A 16,514-nucleotide genomic window follows, 5' to 3' on the forward strand; every position below is an offset into this window, starting at 1 on the left:
CTTTCCTCACCAGAAAAGGAGTAACAGTCCTGGTCGGTGTGGCTCAGTTGGCTGGAGCATCATCCCGTAACCGAAAGGTTGCAGGTTTGATTCCCAGTCAGGGCTCGTAGGAGCCCGGGTCCAGATGAGGAGGGGAGGCAACCAATTGCTGCTTCTATCTCACATCGATGTTTCTCTCTCCCCCCTTCCTCTCTTGATAAAAGCAGTAAAAAAATGTCCTCAGGTGAGGACAAAAAAAAAAAGAGTAACAGTTGCCCGATCCACCTCTTGAAGGTGTGTAACTCTTACAGACTTATGTTTGATGGTGCAAGGAGGCTGCTGGCATTACAGTCACGTGATCATGAGGTGTAAGGTGAATTCAAACCCCTACTCACCCACTCAGGGGCTGGCAGCACCAACAGCTGGGACCCTGGGACTTAGAAAAACAGTTTTCCAGGGTTTGGGGGTTCCCCAGGACGTGGACTTCTTAGTACTAAGATTTCTCAGGCCACCCAGACTGAGAAACTGTCATCCTCTAAAGGAGGAGAGGTGGGACAGGACTGTTCATTAGGTTAGCATTGGCCTCTAAGGTCATGATTTTCCCAGCACTTCATCAAAACTTTAAAAGGAGGAGTCAGAGTTCTTCCTCGGGACTTTGGCAAATGAACGCATCAGGAGGCCCTGGACCAGCCAAAGGAATAAGCACGCGCCCTCGGGGTACACACACCTGCGCAGATCCTTGTCAGAGTCTGAATGACCATCCACCTGTGCTCGAAAGAACTGGTTGACGTTTCTAAAATGTTCAGGAAAATCTCTTTGAAAAAGACCTAGATGACATGAAAACCAAGGAGGACACTGATTAGCAGTTTGAACTAGGGCTCCGAACCACAAAGCCTTTAGAGTTCAGAGGACAGGCAGACCCCATGGTGAAGGAAGAGCAGTGTCCACACGTTGCAGAGTCGCGTCGGAACGCTGGCCATGTGGGAACAGCCAGGGGGTGGGGCCCCAGGGAACTGGGGAACACAGGCCCATTGGAGGAGGGGCTCTTCCTGAGTGACCGCCAAGAGCTGCCACATGGAGAGGCAGGATTTTTTTGAGAGAAACCAGGAAATCTAGATTTTCACAGAGAATCTGATTTCTCAACTTGGCAACTAGTTCAGGGTATTTCCAATAATTTACAGGCTAAACAAACAAGTTGTGGGGTCTGAGCCTAGCACACAGACCATGTGACTTAAATCTCTGGTTAAAATGAAAACCATACGAGACTTTGGGGCAGTAACTATTTAGGAAAAGGTAGTCTCTCCTCATTCATTCAAAAAGTTCTTTGGGGGTGGCAGTCAGTAGACTGTGTTACTGTAGTTCTTGGTGACTGTGCCACCAGCAGTTAACTCATCTAGTATGAGATTAAAAAACCAATTTGGAGGTCGTACCTCTATCTGCATTTTCAAGTGCATTTTAAAGTTTGAAAGAAGAGTAAGAAAAATGGCCAGAGAGAGCTCAAAGACATCAGGCACAGAGGAGACGCCGTTTTTGGACAACGCCACGCAGAGGTACTGCTTGATGGCGTTGATGAACATCTCGTGGGTCCTGAAGACTGGGCCGGCGTTCTGCAGCACGGACAGGAGCAGCTGCAGGGAAACCACCTTGGAGCGCAGCTCGTGGGACCTAGCGAAGAAAATGAAAACAATGATGAGGCCAGACGATAAAATTTAAAAATCAAGTTACTCAGGCAGGTCTCATTCCTCTATAGGTGAGAACTGTCTGAGAAGCCAATGAGTTAAGAACTAGCAACGGCACCCAACGTCAAGAGACCAAGAGCAGATGGCACGAGGTGGGCCCTCTTGAACCCGCAGACCCTGTGAACCCCCCAAGGGCTGCCAGCTCCTACTCCCCCTCCCGCCCCGCCACGAAGTGCCAAGGACAGCAGGAGAGAGGCCGTGTCAGCTGACTCTGGGGAGCTGGTCCTTAACCAACCTGACGGAACAAGTACTTCGCATCATTCCCAGGACCCTAAGACATCCGGCCCTCTCTGCCTTCACAGACAACGAAGGGGGTGCCCAAGGGAGGGTAAGAAACCGGAACCTTCCATGGACCATTTCCCTAATGGTTACCTTCACAAAATAAGAGTTGAGGGTTCTTATTAAGGACTAGCAATAATAACAACGATAATAATAGTGACGATAAAACTCTTACAAAGGGCAAGGCCTTGTGCATGGATGTCACTACATATTATTAAATGGGTCCTGTAAGGTGATTTTCTATATTCCTGCTTTTCAGATGATGTCAGGAGCTCCCACAGCCCTGGAGCTGGTCTCAAGTGGAAGAGCCGGGAAGGAATACAGTCTTCTGGGCTCCAAAGCCTCTGCTTGGACAGTCCACAGCACTCCATCCTCGTGATAGTTCGTTCACTACCACAAAGAAAGATTTGGCTTTTCTGGTTTGAATCTGGGGCCCAGACCTGTATCCATGCAGCAAACAAAGGTCTCCAATGGGTCATGAGACTGAGGTTTGCTCATATCTTGCCCCCGCCGCCCTTAGTATATTAAATCCATCATTCAGTAGAAAGAAGGTGCACGCATATTTAATGAAATTATTTTTAGCACATAAACCAAGAAAGCAAAACTGGGCAAACTCTTAGTTGGTGGGGACACAAAGATAATTCGTTATGAGTTTAAAAAGCTATAAAACCATCCTGAATAAATTCCTGCATTCACACCAATCAGGGGCCAAGACACAGAGCTTCCTGGAACCCCTCAGATCCTCCTGGGCCATCTGGGTCATAAACAGCCAAGAACTGCTGTCTGCTTACCTTGGATCTGGGGGGCCTTCGCCAAGGGGTTTCATGGACAGCTTGCAAAGGGAGCGAAACACAAGGAAGGCATCTTTCTGCAGAGTGTGAGAGAACCTAGCGACCACTTGATGTCCTTGTGTGTCCGATTCCTAAGGTGAGAAAGAAATGAGAAAAATCAAAGGGTCAGTACAAAAGGATGACTGTTTTCAAAAATAAGAAATGTAATTACTTCATGGAAATGTATTTTATTTTTTCAGTGGGGAAGTGAGGGATGTAGTGTGCTGGGGGGGAGAAATGGCAAAAAAGGAGCTATGGGGGCCATTAAAGCAATTCTAACACCTGTTCCTTGTCCTTCAGAAAGTGGGTGTGAGTGGTGTAAAGTGATAAATGCACGAACATTAAATCATAAAAAAACCAAAACAAATATAAGTAATTATTCATATAAGCTTGGGTAAAAATGTATTTCTAAAAATACTGTTCCAAGATAAATGAAAAATATGATGGGTGTCTTAAAATAAACCTTAAATAAGTAAGCTACATTTAAAAATAAAAAATATTTGTAACCTATGGCAAGGATTAATATCTTCAACATACAAAAAAATCCCAACCATACAGTAAGTTATTATAATTCACTAAGGAAACATGGAAACTTTTACCTAAAATGAAAACAAGCAAAAAACATGAAGCAATTCACCAAGAAATGCAAATGACAAACCCACATGACCTCACTATGAATCGTTAAGGCAGGACCTTTCTCCTGGCAGACTGGCAGAGGTCTGAATGAATGCTGCTGCCCAGTCTCAACGAGGATATGGGCAAATGAGAACCGAGAGCCTACAGGTGGGCAGAGATGCCAGCATTACCTTCCCAATAGGCTAATTTGATGTTAAGGATCAAAAGGCTTAGCCAGAGCTTCCAACTCTTGATCCAGCAATACCACTTGTAGGGATTTATCCTAAAGAAAGAATTAAGGATGTGCACAAGATTTATCTATAAGGATGCTCATTATAGAACCCTTGTTTCCTATGATAAAACTGAAATCGCCTAAAGGGAATTGGCTGAATAGATTATGGTAATCCATATGGGTGATTTTACAGAGCCATTAAAAAGTCAGTTAGATCTATATGCATACTGATGTGGAAAGATGCCCATGAGATAATGCTGAGTGAACAAACCAAGTCAGTCTAGTATATAAGACATGAGTCTTGCGTATGTATCTAAAGACATCCACCTCTCTGTGCATCCTTAACAGGGACAATATAACCCCTCGGGGGCCGCCACAGAGTGAATGCTGGTGTCCCCCAAAATGCATATTCTGGAACCTAATCTCCAGTGTGGTGATGTTAGGAGGTGAGAATTTGGGGAGGTACTCAGGTCAGGAGGGTGGAGTCCTCATGAATGGGATTCGTGCCCTTATAAAGGAGGCCCCAGGGAGCGCCCTCGCCCTCTGCCACGCGAGGACAGGAAAGACAACTGCCTGTGAACCAGGAAGCAGACCCTCACCACACACTGAAAGTGCTGGGGTCTTCATCTTGGCCTTCCAGCCTCCAGGACCGCAAGAAACACATTTCTGTTGTTTATAAGCCGTGGTCTGTGGTATTCTGTTTTAACAGGCTAATATGAGGGTAAAACTATGGCTCTTGGGGGTGAAAAAAATCTTATTTTCTATGTATAAAACAGATATATATATACAGTTATATAAACAGTACCTTTAAAATTTCATGAAGGTGGGTGGTAAAAAGGTTCATTAAAAGGGCAATAATAAAAAAGGTTGAGAAACACTGGTGAAAAGGTACAGAGAGTGAGTTTATAACATTTTCAACAGAAAATGAAACTATTAAAAAATTGTGGCGGATGTATCTACGGGCCTGAAAAAATGTTAATATATATAAAGTTTAAAAAGTAGGTTACAAAACAGTATATATAGTTATTCCATTTACGTGAAAAAAAATATGTGAGGGGAGATTTCAGAAAGCTATAATTAAAAGGTTAATAACAAGGGTTACTTCTGAGTTATGGAACCATGGATGACTTTTATATCTCCCTGTTTTTCCTTCTCTGCATTTCTTTATTTTTTTATAATGAGTGCATATTACTGTGAGAGAGGAGTAACAGTGCAGGAAACGTCAGTGTTAACAATCTGAATAAACAGGGTTTGATAACGCTGCTGTATACAATCCACACTAACTGGCGCATTCTAAAGTGGAACCCACCAACACAAAGAATATCACTCCTGGACTCTGTGACCAGTGACTGAACAGTAGTAGCCCTGTAGCCCTAGTAGAAGCCCTAGTAGCCTTCTAGCCGAAGGTTCTCGCTCGCTTCTTTGACAGAGAACTCTGCCTCTTCGACAAAGGTAAAAATGGAACGCAGTCTGTATAAACCAATCATCAACATACCAGGTTATCTGCTGATGACAGGGACTGCCTGTCATCCGCTATCCCGTTGGTCTGTGAGTTTTCGTCCACTGCTGGTGGGACAGCACATTCCTGGCCCTCCAGTTCGCCAAGGGCCGTCTCGGGGTCTATTAGACTGTGCTTTTGTGCTGCTTCTTCAAACACAAACACAAAAGGCATCACCGAATTAGCGCTTATCCGGAAAGGCAGCCTGATGCCATGCGGAAGTGATTCACGTAACCTTCCAGGTACCACTTTTCTCCTTGGCCCGCACCACTGCCCTGTGACTGACATCATACTGCAACAGGCTTGGCCAAAGTGGTAAGTTTCCCACACGTCTGGTACCCACAGCCCCACTGCCGGGGGCCTGGCTCACACTGCAGTCCACGTCAATGGTGCCTCCAGAACTGTGCGATATGGCGGCCCTGCCCACCCTGTCCCCTTTGAAAAAAATTAGAAGCTACTAACATGAAAACGGTAGACTTTTTTAAAAAAGAGTTATTAATACAGGTGTTAGAGAAGAGGAGCCACATAAATAAAAGGATTTGACAGTTATGAAAGAAAACCTCACAGAAAAAAAATGTAGACCTGAGCTTCCTGGCAACCATATGAAAAAAGGAAAAACAAAGAATTGAATAGACTTCACCATTTAATGAAAGCATATCTCATGATTAGCAGAACAGCTGGCCCTGGCTGGTGTGGCTCAGTGGGTTGAGTGCTGGCCTGTGAATCAAAGGGTTGCTGGTTCTGTTCCCAGTCGGGGCACATGCCTGGGTTGCAGGCCAGGTCCCCAGTAGGAGGTGCACAAGAGGCAACCACACACTGATGTTTCTCTCCTTCTCTTTCCCTCTCTAAAAATAATATATATGTAAAAGAACAGCTTAACTCCATGAGGAATTTACCATGTGGATCTTTACATGTATAAGGAACATCAAAACTTTATAAGCACGATCATCAACAATGATTTTACAAAGCATATATTCATTCGACAAATGGTCTACCAAGTGCCTATTATTTGTCAAGCTCTGCGCTAGGGACCGGGGGATACACAGTCAACAAGACAGACCAATGTTCATTATGTGAGGACTTGCATTGGCCCCGGAAAAAAATCTAAGGGTGTGAAATAAAATTATTCCATATTTTGAAGACATTTCTACAAGGAATTAAATAATGAAATCTATGTATATAGACTGATGGTACCCTAAATTAACAAAAGGATAAGGCTTAGGGCAGGAGATCCGATTTCTTTGACTACAACTTCAGTACGAAATGCATTTTAAAAGTCATGACCTAGCACATATGAGCACATAAATAACTGAAATGCATGTTTCACAAAACAATGCTTAATAAACCACATGCAATGCACTCAGTTGGTATTTTATTCTCATTTTATGTTCTTTCATTTGTAAAATGCAGATTATAACCCATTAAATTATTGATTTCTTAACCCACTAATGGTCTATTGACACTGGAACTGTGTGTTCAACATATAGCCACTGACCTGAGATTTTGGGCAAATACAAAGAAAAAATCATCCAATATTTATTCTGGGCTGTACCAGTTTAATTTCACTGAAACCACACCATAAAACTGAGGGAGTACGGGTGAGAACTAACACAGAGAACAAGCTTCCATGTGCGTCTGACACCTGCCGACACAGGGACTGTCTCCCCGACGCAGCAGTGGCCGGCCGTGGAGATTCGGCGGCAAGGACACTACCTCAGGGCTCAGCCCACTCCCGGAGGAACTGGATGTGTATGCAAGTGGCCCTCTGTGTCTCCACGGGGAGCTCCAACCCTGATATCGTTAGACTGTGCTTTACAAAAAAAAATTTCATTTACTTATTTTTAGAGAGAGGGGAAGGGAGGGACAGAGAGGGAGAGAAACATCAATCGGCTGCATCATGCTCGCACCCGACCAGGAACTGAACCCAGGCACGTGCCCTGACCGTGAATCGAACACGGGACCTTTCACTTTGCAGAACGACACCCAGCCAACTGGGCCACACTGGTCAGGGCAGACCGTGCTTCTTGAACCCAACTCAAATGAAAACAAAATCGACCACTAAAAACAAGTAATTTTTGAATTCCACATGAAAGATGCACAGACACGGGTAGACTCAGGTTCCCTAGGTCCCCTGGGGACGGGCGCTCTACCACCAAAGTGTCTGACTAAGGACTTTCTGGAGGACTGAGGTAGAAGGAAAGGCTGGGTTCTTGGTTCTTACCTTTAACAGCGGACGTGACCACATCTTCTAAGATCTCCTTCACCACTTCCTGGGCTCCATCATCAGTCCCTACACGCACAAACACAAACACGTACATGTGGGCGTTTCCAGTGAAGACGGGAAGGGGAAGGAGATTTTGTCCACGTTCTCTAGGGTCACACTTCAGAAAGCAAAGGGTACGAACAAGCACCCGCCGAGGCCAGATATGACCGTGCCAACCGAAGACAAGTCCACGAGATCTGGAGCCTCCCCGGCAACATCTGCTATGATTCTGCGTTTCCCTTTGTGGGACAGTGACACCCTCTGACTTACACACTCTTCCTCCCTAAGCCACAGCCGCTCCAAGTCTCAGGACCCCCTCCTACCCCTGAGCTGGAGGCAGGAGCTGGATTTTATCCAGCTGTGGTTCTCGGCAGAACAAAAGATGATGGTTTCTCCTGCGTCCTCACCTCCGGGAACAAGAAGCCTTGGTAAGTGACTGCCTCTGATGCCTCGCTTTCCCCACACTGTAAACCTAGAACTAAGCATGAGATTTCTAACGTGGTAGTCGGAGATTTACTAAACTTTAAATGGAATTTCTCTGCAAAATGTTAACTGTCTGCATGGAAGGAGAGGTTTGGCACCATTTGTTTTTGCAGAAAACCAGTTCTGGGAGAACTGCTAAACAGCCCTCAATTAGACTTTCAGAAGGACACATAAAAATCACAATGACCAAAAAGGCCATCACATTACATAAACAACAGAAAAATAACCCTTGAAATTTTTCCTTAAAGAGGATCTTCAAACAAGCCAGCATGCATGCCTCCATGGCTGGGCCTCGAGGCCGTGGGGAGCAGCACCGCGGCCCCGCCCCGAGCACTGACCGCACCACCACCTGTTCACCCGACAGGGGAGCGGGCTGCGGCGGCCGCCGCGCTGCTCCCCTCTGCTGTTTTTCTTCCAACTCTTCGGCTGTTCCGGCTGACGCTTATTTGAAAGATGAGAACAAATACTTGTATAGCCAGACACTGCTCTCATTTAATTTTCATAAACCCGTAAGACGGTACTACTGGCTGCAGTCTCCTTTTCCAGAGGAGGAAACTGAGGCTCAGAGCTGCTAAGTGGTGGAGTCATAATCTGAACCTAGGCTGTCTGATCAGAACCTCCATAATGGCTGAGGGAGGATAAACTTTCTCTGTTTTACGGCACTTAGAAGTGGGTTATCTGAAAGTGAACTAACAAAGCGGTAAACACATAGGTAATGGTGTACCTACAATAGCTACATATTAGCTATATAAATGCTAATGTCTCATGTTGGAGTTAAAAAGGCAGAATTTTAAAAATGAACCTAAAAGAAAATGGGAAGTGATTGCTAATGGGTATGATAGACTGTTCCAAAATTAATTGTGGTGATTGTTGCACAACTCTGTGAACACACTAAAAAGAATTCAATTGTACATTTTAAATGGCTGCATTCACGGTAACGGCTGCATCCCCATCAGGCTGTTTTTAAAAAGCTGGGAAGACGAGCTGGGCAATCAGGAGCGGTGCGAACAGACAGATGGGGCAGGCTCCCCGGGGACAGCTGTTAGCTGTGCCCAGAACTTCACGTAACCAAGCATGTCTTAGGCTTAAAAAAAAAAAATCTCATTTTGTGAGTGTACAAAGAGCCATTCGATCTACTTCCTGGACAGGCTGATAAGACTGACAAAGTGACTTGTGATTTATCAACTTGGGATGAAAAACTGCAACAGGGAAAGAGGTGCTCAGGCCAGTCAGCTCATGGTCTTCACTGGGAGGCCAACTGCCCCAGGAGGGCCAAGGGGAGGGTTCCCGCTGAAGCAGAAATCGCACGTGCAGGGCCCACGCAGTGAGCACGGCGCCGGGCAGTGGCCGGCTAGCTCGGGGCAGCTATGTGATGGTGGTGCCTGCGGACGGAACCAGAGGGGGGCTGGACGTGTGGGCTCTATCGCAGAGGCGCCGAAGCCCGGGCCTCTACAGCATGGACTCCTGCCCAGGCACTGTCTCTGCCACCTGCCTCTCAGGCTGTCCTTCCTCCTTGGCTCCCAAGGCTTCTCAGTCCCTTCTTCAGAAGGACTCATCCGTTAGAGCCACACCTTGAGAACTGAAGCCACTGGCTCTTTAAGGCTGACGGCACGCCCTCACGCTGACCTAGTTGCAAGTTTGCGGTTTGGTTCGCACAGGCCATCTGATTCCCACGTTCTTGCGGGAAGCCTCACGGACGCACCGTGTACTGGCAACAAAATCCAGAGCAAAATGACTGCACATCATTCTCACAGAATTTTCACTTCTGCGTTTCCACCAAACTATAGTCTAAAGGTCAAACCCTTCCCCGCCGTTTATTCAAAACTTCGTCTTTACTGTCTGCCATGAGTGCCGGGCACCATTCCAGGTTCTGGGAATACAGCCGTAAACAGGGCGGCCTAGGTCTCAGACCGAGCACACGTAAACATTAACTCTAACGTCAAGTAGAGGGCGAGAAGACAGGCGTGACAGAGAGCCTCAGAGAGGGTGATCCGTTTGAACTGAGAGACCTGAGGATGAAGGGGGCGGGGAGGGGCAGGAAGAACGAAGGCACAAGAGTAAGTGTGGCGTTTTCAAGAATCAGAAATGCCATCCACACCACCTGCAGAGTGTGTAGCGAACGAGGGGGAAAGAGGTGTAAGCAGGGAACGGAGCGGTGGACGGGGGCCAGGTCACACAGGGCCGTGGAAGCCGTGGGAGCAGGGCAGACACAGATTTCACTCTGAGTGGGACAGAATGGGAAATCACCAACGGGGTTAACGCTGATGAGGGCCGTGATCTAACGCACGCTCTTAAGAGAGCACTTGGGCTGCCGTGCAGAAAATGGGCCACAGTGGAAGCACTTCCATGCAGCTCGGAGAGACTGACTACCGCATCTGCACGGCTATGCTTACTCTGGCGTTTAAATATTAATGCTGACTGACCGCAGCCTGGTGAGGGTTACGGTAAAGCTCTGGCCCTTGCCCTGAGAGCTGAGAAGGCAAACGCTGACGGCAGACAGAGGGCGGGCCAGGAGCTCCCGAGCACCTTCCCTGAGACACGTGACAGCAGGACTGAGTAGGCGGCACCTCTGTGCTCACCCTGACACACACGCAGTTCTTAGTGGCAACTTCCTCTTCCGTCCTTTCCTTGAGCGAACTGACACAGCACAACGTTCCAGCGATGACACCTGGCCTGTTCCCACATACGCCAAGCACAGTGGTGAATTATTGGAGAAACAAAAGCGGTTCAAGTGTGTGCACTCCAGCAGGGAACACACTAGCGACAGAAATCACCACCAATAACGTGAGAGAAGAAGACGTGAGAACAACTATAAAGATGCAGGACCACCAGCGAGAGTAAAAAATTATTTGACAGAATCACTCCAGGAGGGACATTCCTGGGGGGGGGGGTCAATTTTGGATCTGGTTCGTACCAGCTGCCCAAGGAGAGATGCAAACATTCAGGAATAATCTTATGGCAGCCCAGTCCACGATTTCATGCCCAACACATTATTTACTTCAGGACTACAGGTGGAGAATAAGATCTCTTTCAGTTAAAAAAGCAAACAAAAACAAGTAATGTTCTCAGTCACAGACAAAGAAAACAATGCTATCTGTACATCTACGTATCCGACCACTGCCCACCTTCCAGCTCCTCTCAGGCGTCTGCGAGCAGCTACGAACTGCCAGGCAGGGGGCGAGGCACACACATCCTGTGCACACAGGACAGATGAGGTCTTGCTGTCCGCTAGGCGGGCAAGACAGCCCCTGAGTGACTAACCACCCAAATATTTAACCACTGGGAGATACGTGCACCCAGCTGAACCCACTGCACTGAAGCCGACACTAAGAAGCGGTGGCCAGACACGTTCCCGGAACGACAGAGAACACTGCAGAGCCAGCATCGGGCCATCAGCCATGACGCCACGCTAGCTGCGTTCCGTGACAGAAAGCCAAGGGGAAAACCAAGGGGAAGGCCCAGACGGGTGAGCTGCTACCAGAGGTTTCCTGCAGACGTCACCAGCCTCCCGTCTCCCGCCCAGCTGGAAAGGGACTGCACACAGCGCATACCTGACAGCGATGAGCCTCTCTCCCTGGGCGCGTCTCCGTTCTCCGAGCTCCCTTTTCCAGGATGACTCCTGGCATGCTCACTGTTGGCTACATCGGTCTTTTCAGGAGTTGTTGGCTTGCTCTGCGCCGGGCTCTGCTTCACATGACTGAACTTCGGGGACCCTGCTGCAGCTTGGATCACAGGGGACTGGGGTTTCGACTGGACCGTCTTTTCCAATTCTCTGGCCTCCTGCAACTAGAAGGCAACAGAAAGGGGATTCAACCTAAATGGTCCCAGAATGTTGATAAGGAACAGAAAACACACCAGCCTGTGTTTTAAAAAATTTCCAAAGAGAAGGATAACATTTTGAAAAAGAAATACATTCCTTAGACAGACTCAAAAAATTGTGAATGCAAATTTTAAAACACGTGCTTTTTTAGTAAAAAGAAGGGAGATTCTCTCCCTTGCTTTTTAAAGCGAGAACAAAAACAGAGTGTAGAGAATTCAGAGGAAGAAGGGATAAACTTTAAAATGCTGGTGGATCTTCCCCAGGCACTGAGGCCACCCACAACACGGTTCACAGCAAGGGATCACGCCCCGCCCCCGGCAGCTAACGACTGCTCTCACTCACTCACCACTTGGTTTTCCATGCGGGTGAAAATGACATTCAGCATCTGAGTGAGGGTAGCCTTGGCAGTGGTTTGATTGATGAGATTTTTGCTGGCCAAATAGATATTGTAACACGTCCTAACCGTCTGCAGGATAGTGCCCTCGTGAATCTCAATGTGCGGGGACGTCACTGCAGTCAGGAGAGCCTGAAACGAAACTCTGAAACCTTCAGCCTCCAGGCTCACACACCCCTCACTCCGAGTCTCCCACAGCCCAACTCCTCCACGAGGCCTGCTTTTGTTTTTGTTTGCTCTGAGAAATTTTAAAAATAATGGCTCTGTAGACTAAACTGGAAGATTGATTAGTACCTGCTCGGAGTTTAAAAACAATTATTAACTCCGTAAAGTCCAAATTATTTGAGATGATTGTGTTGAAGAGGGCTTTCTAGCAGCTTACTTTTTTAAAAAAGCCAACAATATGTATCAGAGGGAAAATGCTCCAACCTGATGTCACCTGATTAACCACAAAATATACATATTTTGTATATGTATATACATATGTATATTTTGGTGGGGGGTCCGTTTCCCAGTTCCCCGGTGGGTCTCCCAGGGAGCTTTAGGGAAGGTGTGGCTAACTCGGCCACCCCTCACAGAGCTAACACAGTCAGGGCTTCAGGCGCAGCCTGCTACACGCATCCGGATCCCGTTCTCTGACAAGCCCCGTGCCAACCCACTCCTGGCGGGAGATACGGAGCAGGGGAATGGAAGGGGGGGCCAAGAAGACAAGAGCAAATTGGTGATGTGAGTATCAACAGGAACCTGCTGAGAAATGCCAGACTGGGAATCCAGAAATTCAAGGGGCAAGACCAGAGGACTTCAAGGCGATTTAATTCACAAGCAATCTGCATTGTTATTAGTGGAACTGTTTACTCTGAAAATACACCTGGTTCCACTCTTCCTGTCTCAGTTCACACTAATAAGTTCTGACACTTCATAAAAGATCTAAGTGATGCTTACATTCTTCTGTTCCAGCTCAGCACCACCTGAGACCACTAACACGTGCTACACCAGAAACCCAAATTCCCAGCAGGGCCTAGCCAGACCAGGCAAACACACAGAAATACCTTAATTATTTGTAACTGGACTCCTTCATCAGTCTGAGGGCCCTGAAAACAATTGCAAATGGTTTCAACGATCCTGTCAATCAGCCGCTTCCCCGGGGCTCCACTGTCGGGGGCGTTGCCGGTGATGTGCCCATATGCGATGAGTTTCTAAACAGAGAAAGAACAGGGATGAGATGTTTCTGCCGGGCAGGGACCGGAGCCACCCACTGGAGCAAATGACAAGCACAGCCTTTAACTTCCGGTGCCCACAGATCCCCCTGCTCCCCAGGGGCACGGTGGGCACAGCCACCCTGAGCGTGCAGCACTGGTCCTGTCCCCCCGTGGCAGGAGAGCCCCACGATGGGGAACAGAACCTGATGGAAGAGGCAAGGTGTGGAACCGTCCCCAGTACACAACCACTCATGCAAACACCGAGGGGTTAAAACCACGTATAACAGAGCTGGAAGTGGGCAGAGGCTCCCTGAAGCTGGGGGATTTGCAGGGAAATGGGGTTTCTTTCTGAGGTGGTGAAGATGGTCTAACATTAGACTGTGGTGATGGTCACACAACTGTATCAATATAAAAAAATCGCGAAATACAACACTTTAAATAGAATCATAGACATGTGAATTATGTCTCAAGCTGTAAAAAAATATATATAAATGGAAAGATACATAAAAAAACTAGTAACATTTTTGCTTGAGAAGGAACAGCTATGGTTAGGGGTGGTACCAAGACACTTGATAGTACATGCTCTCATTCTTTCAGCATGTTGAATCACATCAGCACTTTTTCTATTCCAAAAACTGAAGTGAAAACACTAAACTCTGCATCTACATTATCAAACAATGCCTGTTACCCTGAAGAGATGAGTGGCTGCTTGGGCCATGCACTCACAATCAGGTGACAGATCGGCTTGGACAGGGGCCACCTTCCAGAGGCAGCCTGCCTGGCACCTCACTGATGACCTGCATTTCACCATGGACAATCAAGGCTGGGAGGTAGCTCAAAGGTCAGGAGCAGGGTGATTTCCAAGCTTGGCTGAGATTCAGAAGCACCTGGGAGAGCTCATTAAAAATATAGGTTCCTGGACCTCAACCCAGACCTACTAAGCCACAGCGTCTGGGGTGGAGCCGAGGCACCAGTGCTCTCCAAGCGATCCTGGTGACTCTGACGGCCAACCAGATAAGCGAACCGCTCACTGACACAGCCCGCTGGGATACACGAATTCTAACGCATCGCCTGCTTCCGGGGACTCAGTGAAGACGCTTAAATACCCTGTTCTGTTCCTGATCCATTAGGGTCTCTGGCCTGTCAAATCTGCCTCTACCCACGCACAGCGACACAAGCGCCTGAGATTATTCACAGGGCAGCCACCACTGACCGCCACAGGAGGGTCCACTGCCCCGCAGAGGCCTGACGCCATTTCTCAATGGCTCTTCCCCATCAGTAGCTACGAAAGTGCCACGTTCAGGAAGCAGAATAAAAACAGATTAAGAGAGTGAGCAGGAGAAAGGCCTGCCTACACTCTGCAGGTCCAGTCCAACCCCAGAGATCTCCAGAGGGGCCGGGTAGGGGAAGCGGCAGAGAACCGAGTGTGCTTTTAAAGGACGAGTCAGGGTGCTCTTCCGCCTCATCCTCTCTCGCTGCTGCTGCATGTGCAGGCCTCCCAAGGGGGCAGTGCTGGCTCCCTCCAGATGAGCTCTGGTTTGGACGTCCTTACTCCGTACTCCTCATGGCCGCAAGCCCGTTTCTGAGCGCTGGGTTATGCGTGGGGTGGTCTGCGAAATGCTAAAACGCGAACGCTGAAAAGCAAGCCCAACCAGGAGGCACGTGGCCGTGCAGGAGAACGTAATCACTGTGCCTTCCGGTGCTCAGACAAAACCTCAGCTACTCGGCCTTCTGGCAAAGCGCCTGTGACTTCGTATTGTTGGAGTGTTCACTGCATCCCTGGGGGCTGCAGTTTCTCTAAGTCTGCTGTGGCTGAACCAAGAAAGCAGGCATATGCAGATTTCTACAGCAATCATGATTCCAGGAAAGACGCTGACACAACCCTGAGGAATGCTGGGATCGTGCAGAGTGCAAAGTGTTTTCGGAATGCAAAGAATTTCTTTGGGTTGAGTTCCATGAAAGTTTGTCACTGTCCTGTGTTCCTGAATTGTGAAACATGAATATCTAGGCAAAGAAATAGTTTTCCTCAATAAACAAACAATGAACAAATACTACAGACAGTAAAAAAAAATTTTACAATAAAAACGAATAAAAGCAGGCCCCACAGAACCCAACACTGATGCTGCAAAGCAAAGACAGAAGTGAATTCCTGGGTGTTTAACTCAAATACAAAAAAACAAAACAAAACTGGATGTATTCTCCCCTCTACAGGCTCCTCAAAGGGCACATGACCCTTCAAACTGAAACAGGTTTTAACTACGGTTTTACTCCCTTGTCTGTGCAGAGTGTCTGCGCCCTGTGTTGCCTTCTAGTTCTAGTTCTGCCTTCTCACCCTTCTCTACGCCAGATACTGTTCTGGGTGCTGGGGATACGACAGTGAGCAAGACAGTCCTTTTTCTCATGGCGTTTATATTCTCTGGGGTAGGGGTGGGGACAGACCAAAGCCAAAAGTCCCGAATGGGACCCACAGGACCCTGTGTGATTTGTAGATATCTTGACAAAAGGGTGTCGCAGCAATAATGCACAGCATTATGTCATTTTGAAAAATAAAAATGTGTGTCTACAAGTGTCTTTGTACTTACAGAGAAAGCCTGGAAACATATCTGAGGTCCTGTGGCATGAGCGTGCTTGGCAAGCTCCCTGGGGACAGTGCTTTGCACGGTGAGTGAGGCGTTGAGTGAGGCGGGAAGCTACCGGCAGGTTTAGGCAAAGGAGTAACACAATGTGACACATTTCTAAAGGCTTCCCCCCACCCCCACCCCCACCCCCGTTCCTCGTGGAAAAGAGGACTGAGGGCAGGCCACAGGAGTGGGAGCAGGCAAACTGTGAGGAGGCCACCTCGGCTGTCCCAGAGGTAGATGCTGGTGGCTTGGACTTTGGGCAGGGGCCTGGGGGGCAGTGACAGAGGCGGAGAGAAGTTCCTGCCATTCCTTGATACAGTGAGGGAAGAGGAAGAGAAGGGCGAACAAGGAAGGCCTCTGGGCAGCTGGCTCACTGACACACACGCTGAGGAGGCTGCACGCACGGGGATGTTCAGTGTAACCCTACCGGCCAGTACCCTCCATAAGGGAAGGGATAAATAAAATAGTGGCATTAATACATGTTATATCAGTCAAAAGGACTGTCCTATGTTTTCCTATAGCAATATAGCTAGATCTTAAAAAGACACGGCTGAACATAAAA

At 47.8% G+C, this 16,514-nt stretch overlaps 1 protein-coding gene across 1 annotated transcript in view; it reads right to left on the reverse strand.

Moving 5' to 3' along the window:
- ARFGEF2 (ADP ribosylation factor guanine nucleotide exchange factor 2) overlaps positions 1–16,514 on the reverse strand; it is an 86,270-nt gene that overhangs the window by 51,467 nt on the left and 18,289 nt on the right. The window contains exons 4-11 of the mRNA XM_045832694.1: positions 13,182–13,328; positions 12,085–12,264; positions 11,470–11,704; positions 7,394–7,462; positions 5,170–5,321; positions 2,789–2,919; positions 1,410–1,644; positions 707–806 (exon numbers count right to left, since the gene is read on the reverse strand). Coding sequence (XP_045688650.1) covers positions 707–806; positions 1,410–1,644; positions 2,789–2,919; positions 5,170–5,321; positions 7,394–7,462; positions 11,470–11,704; positions 12,085–12,264; positions 13,182–13,328 — 1,249 coding nt within the window. The remainder of the gene's footprint in view (positions 1–706; positions 807–1,409; positions 1,645–2,788; positions 2,920–5,169; positions 5,322–7,393; positions 7,463–11,469; positions 11,705–12,084; positions 12,265–13,181; positions 13,329–16,514) is intronic.

Source organism: Phyllostomus hastatus, unplaced genomic scaffold (assembly GCF_019186645.2).
Source record: "Phyllostomus hastatus isolate PE091 unplaced genomic scaffold, TTU_PhHast_1.1 phas_contig_17, whole genome shotgun sequence".
Taxonomy (NCBI): Eukaryota; Metazoa; Chordata; class Mammalia; order Chiroptera; family Phyllostomidae; genus Phyllostomus; species Phyllostomus hastatus.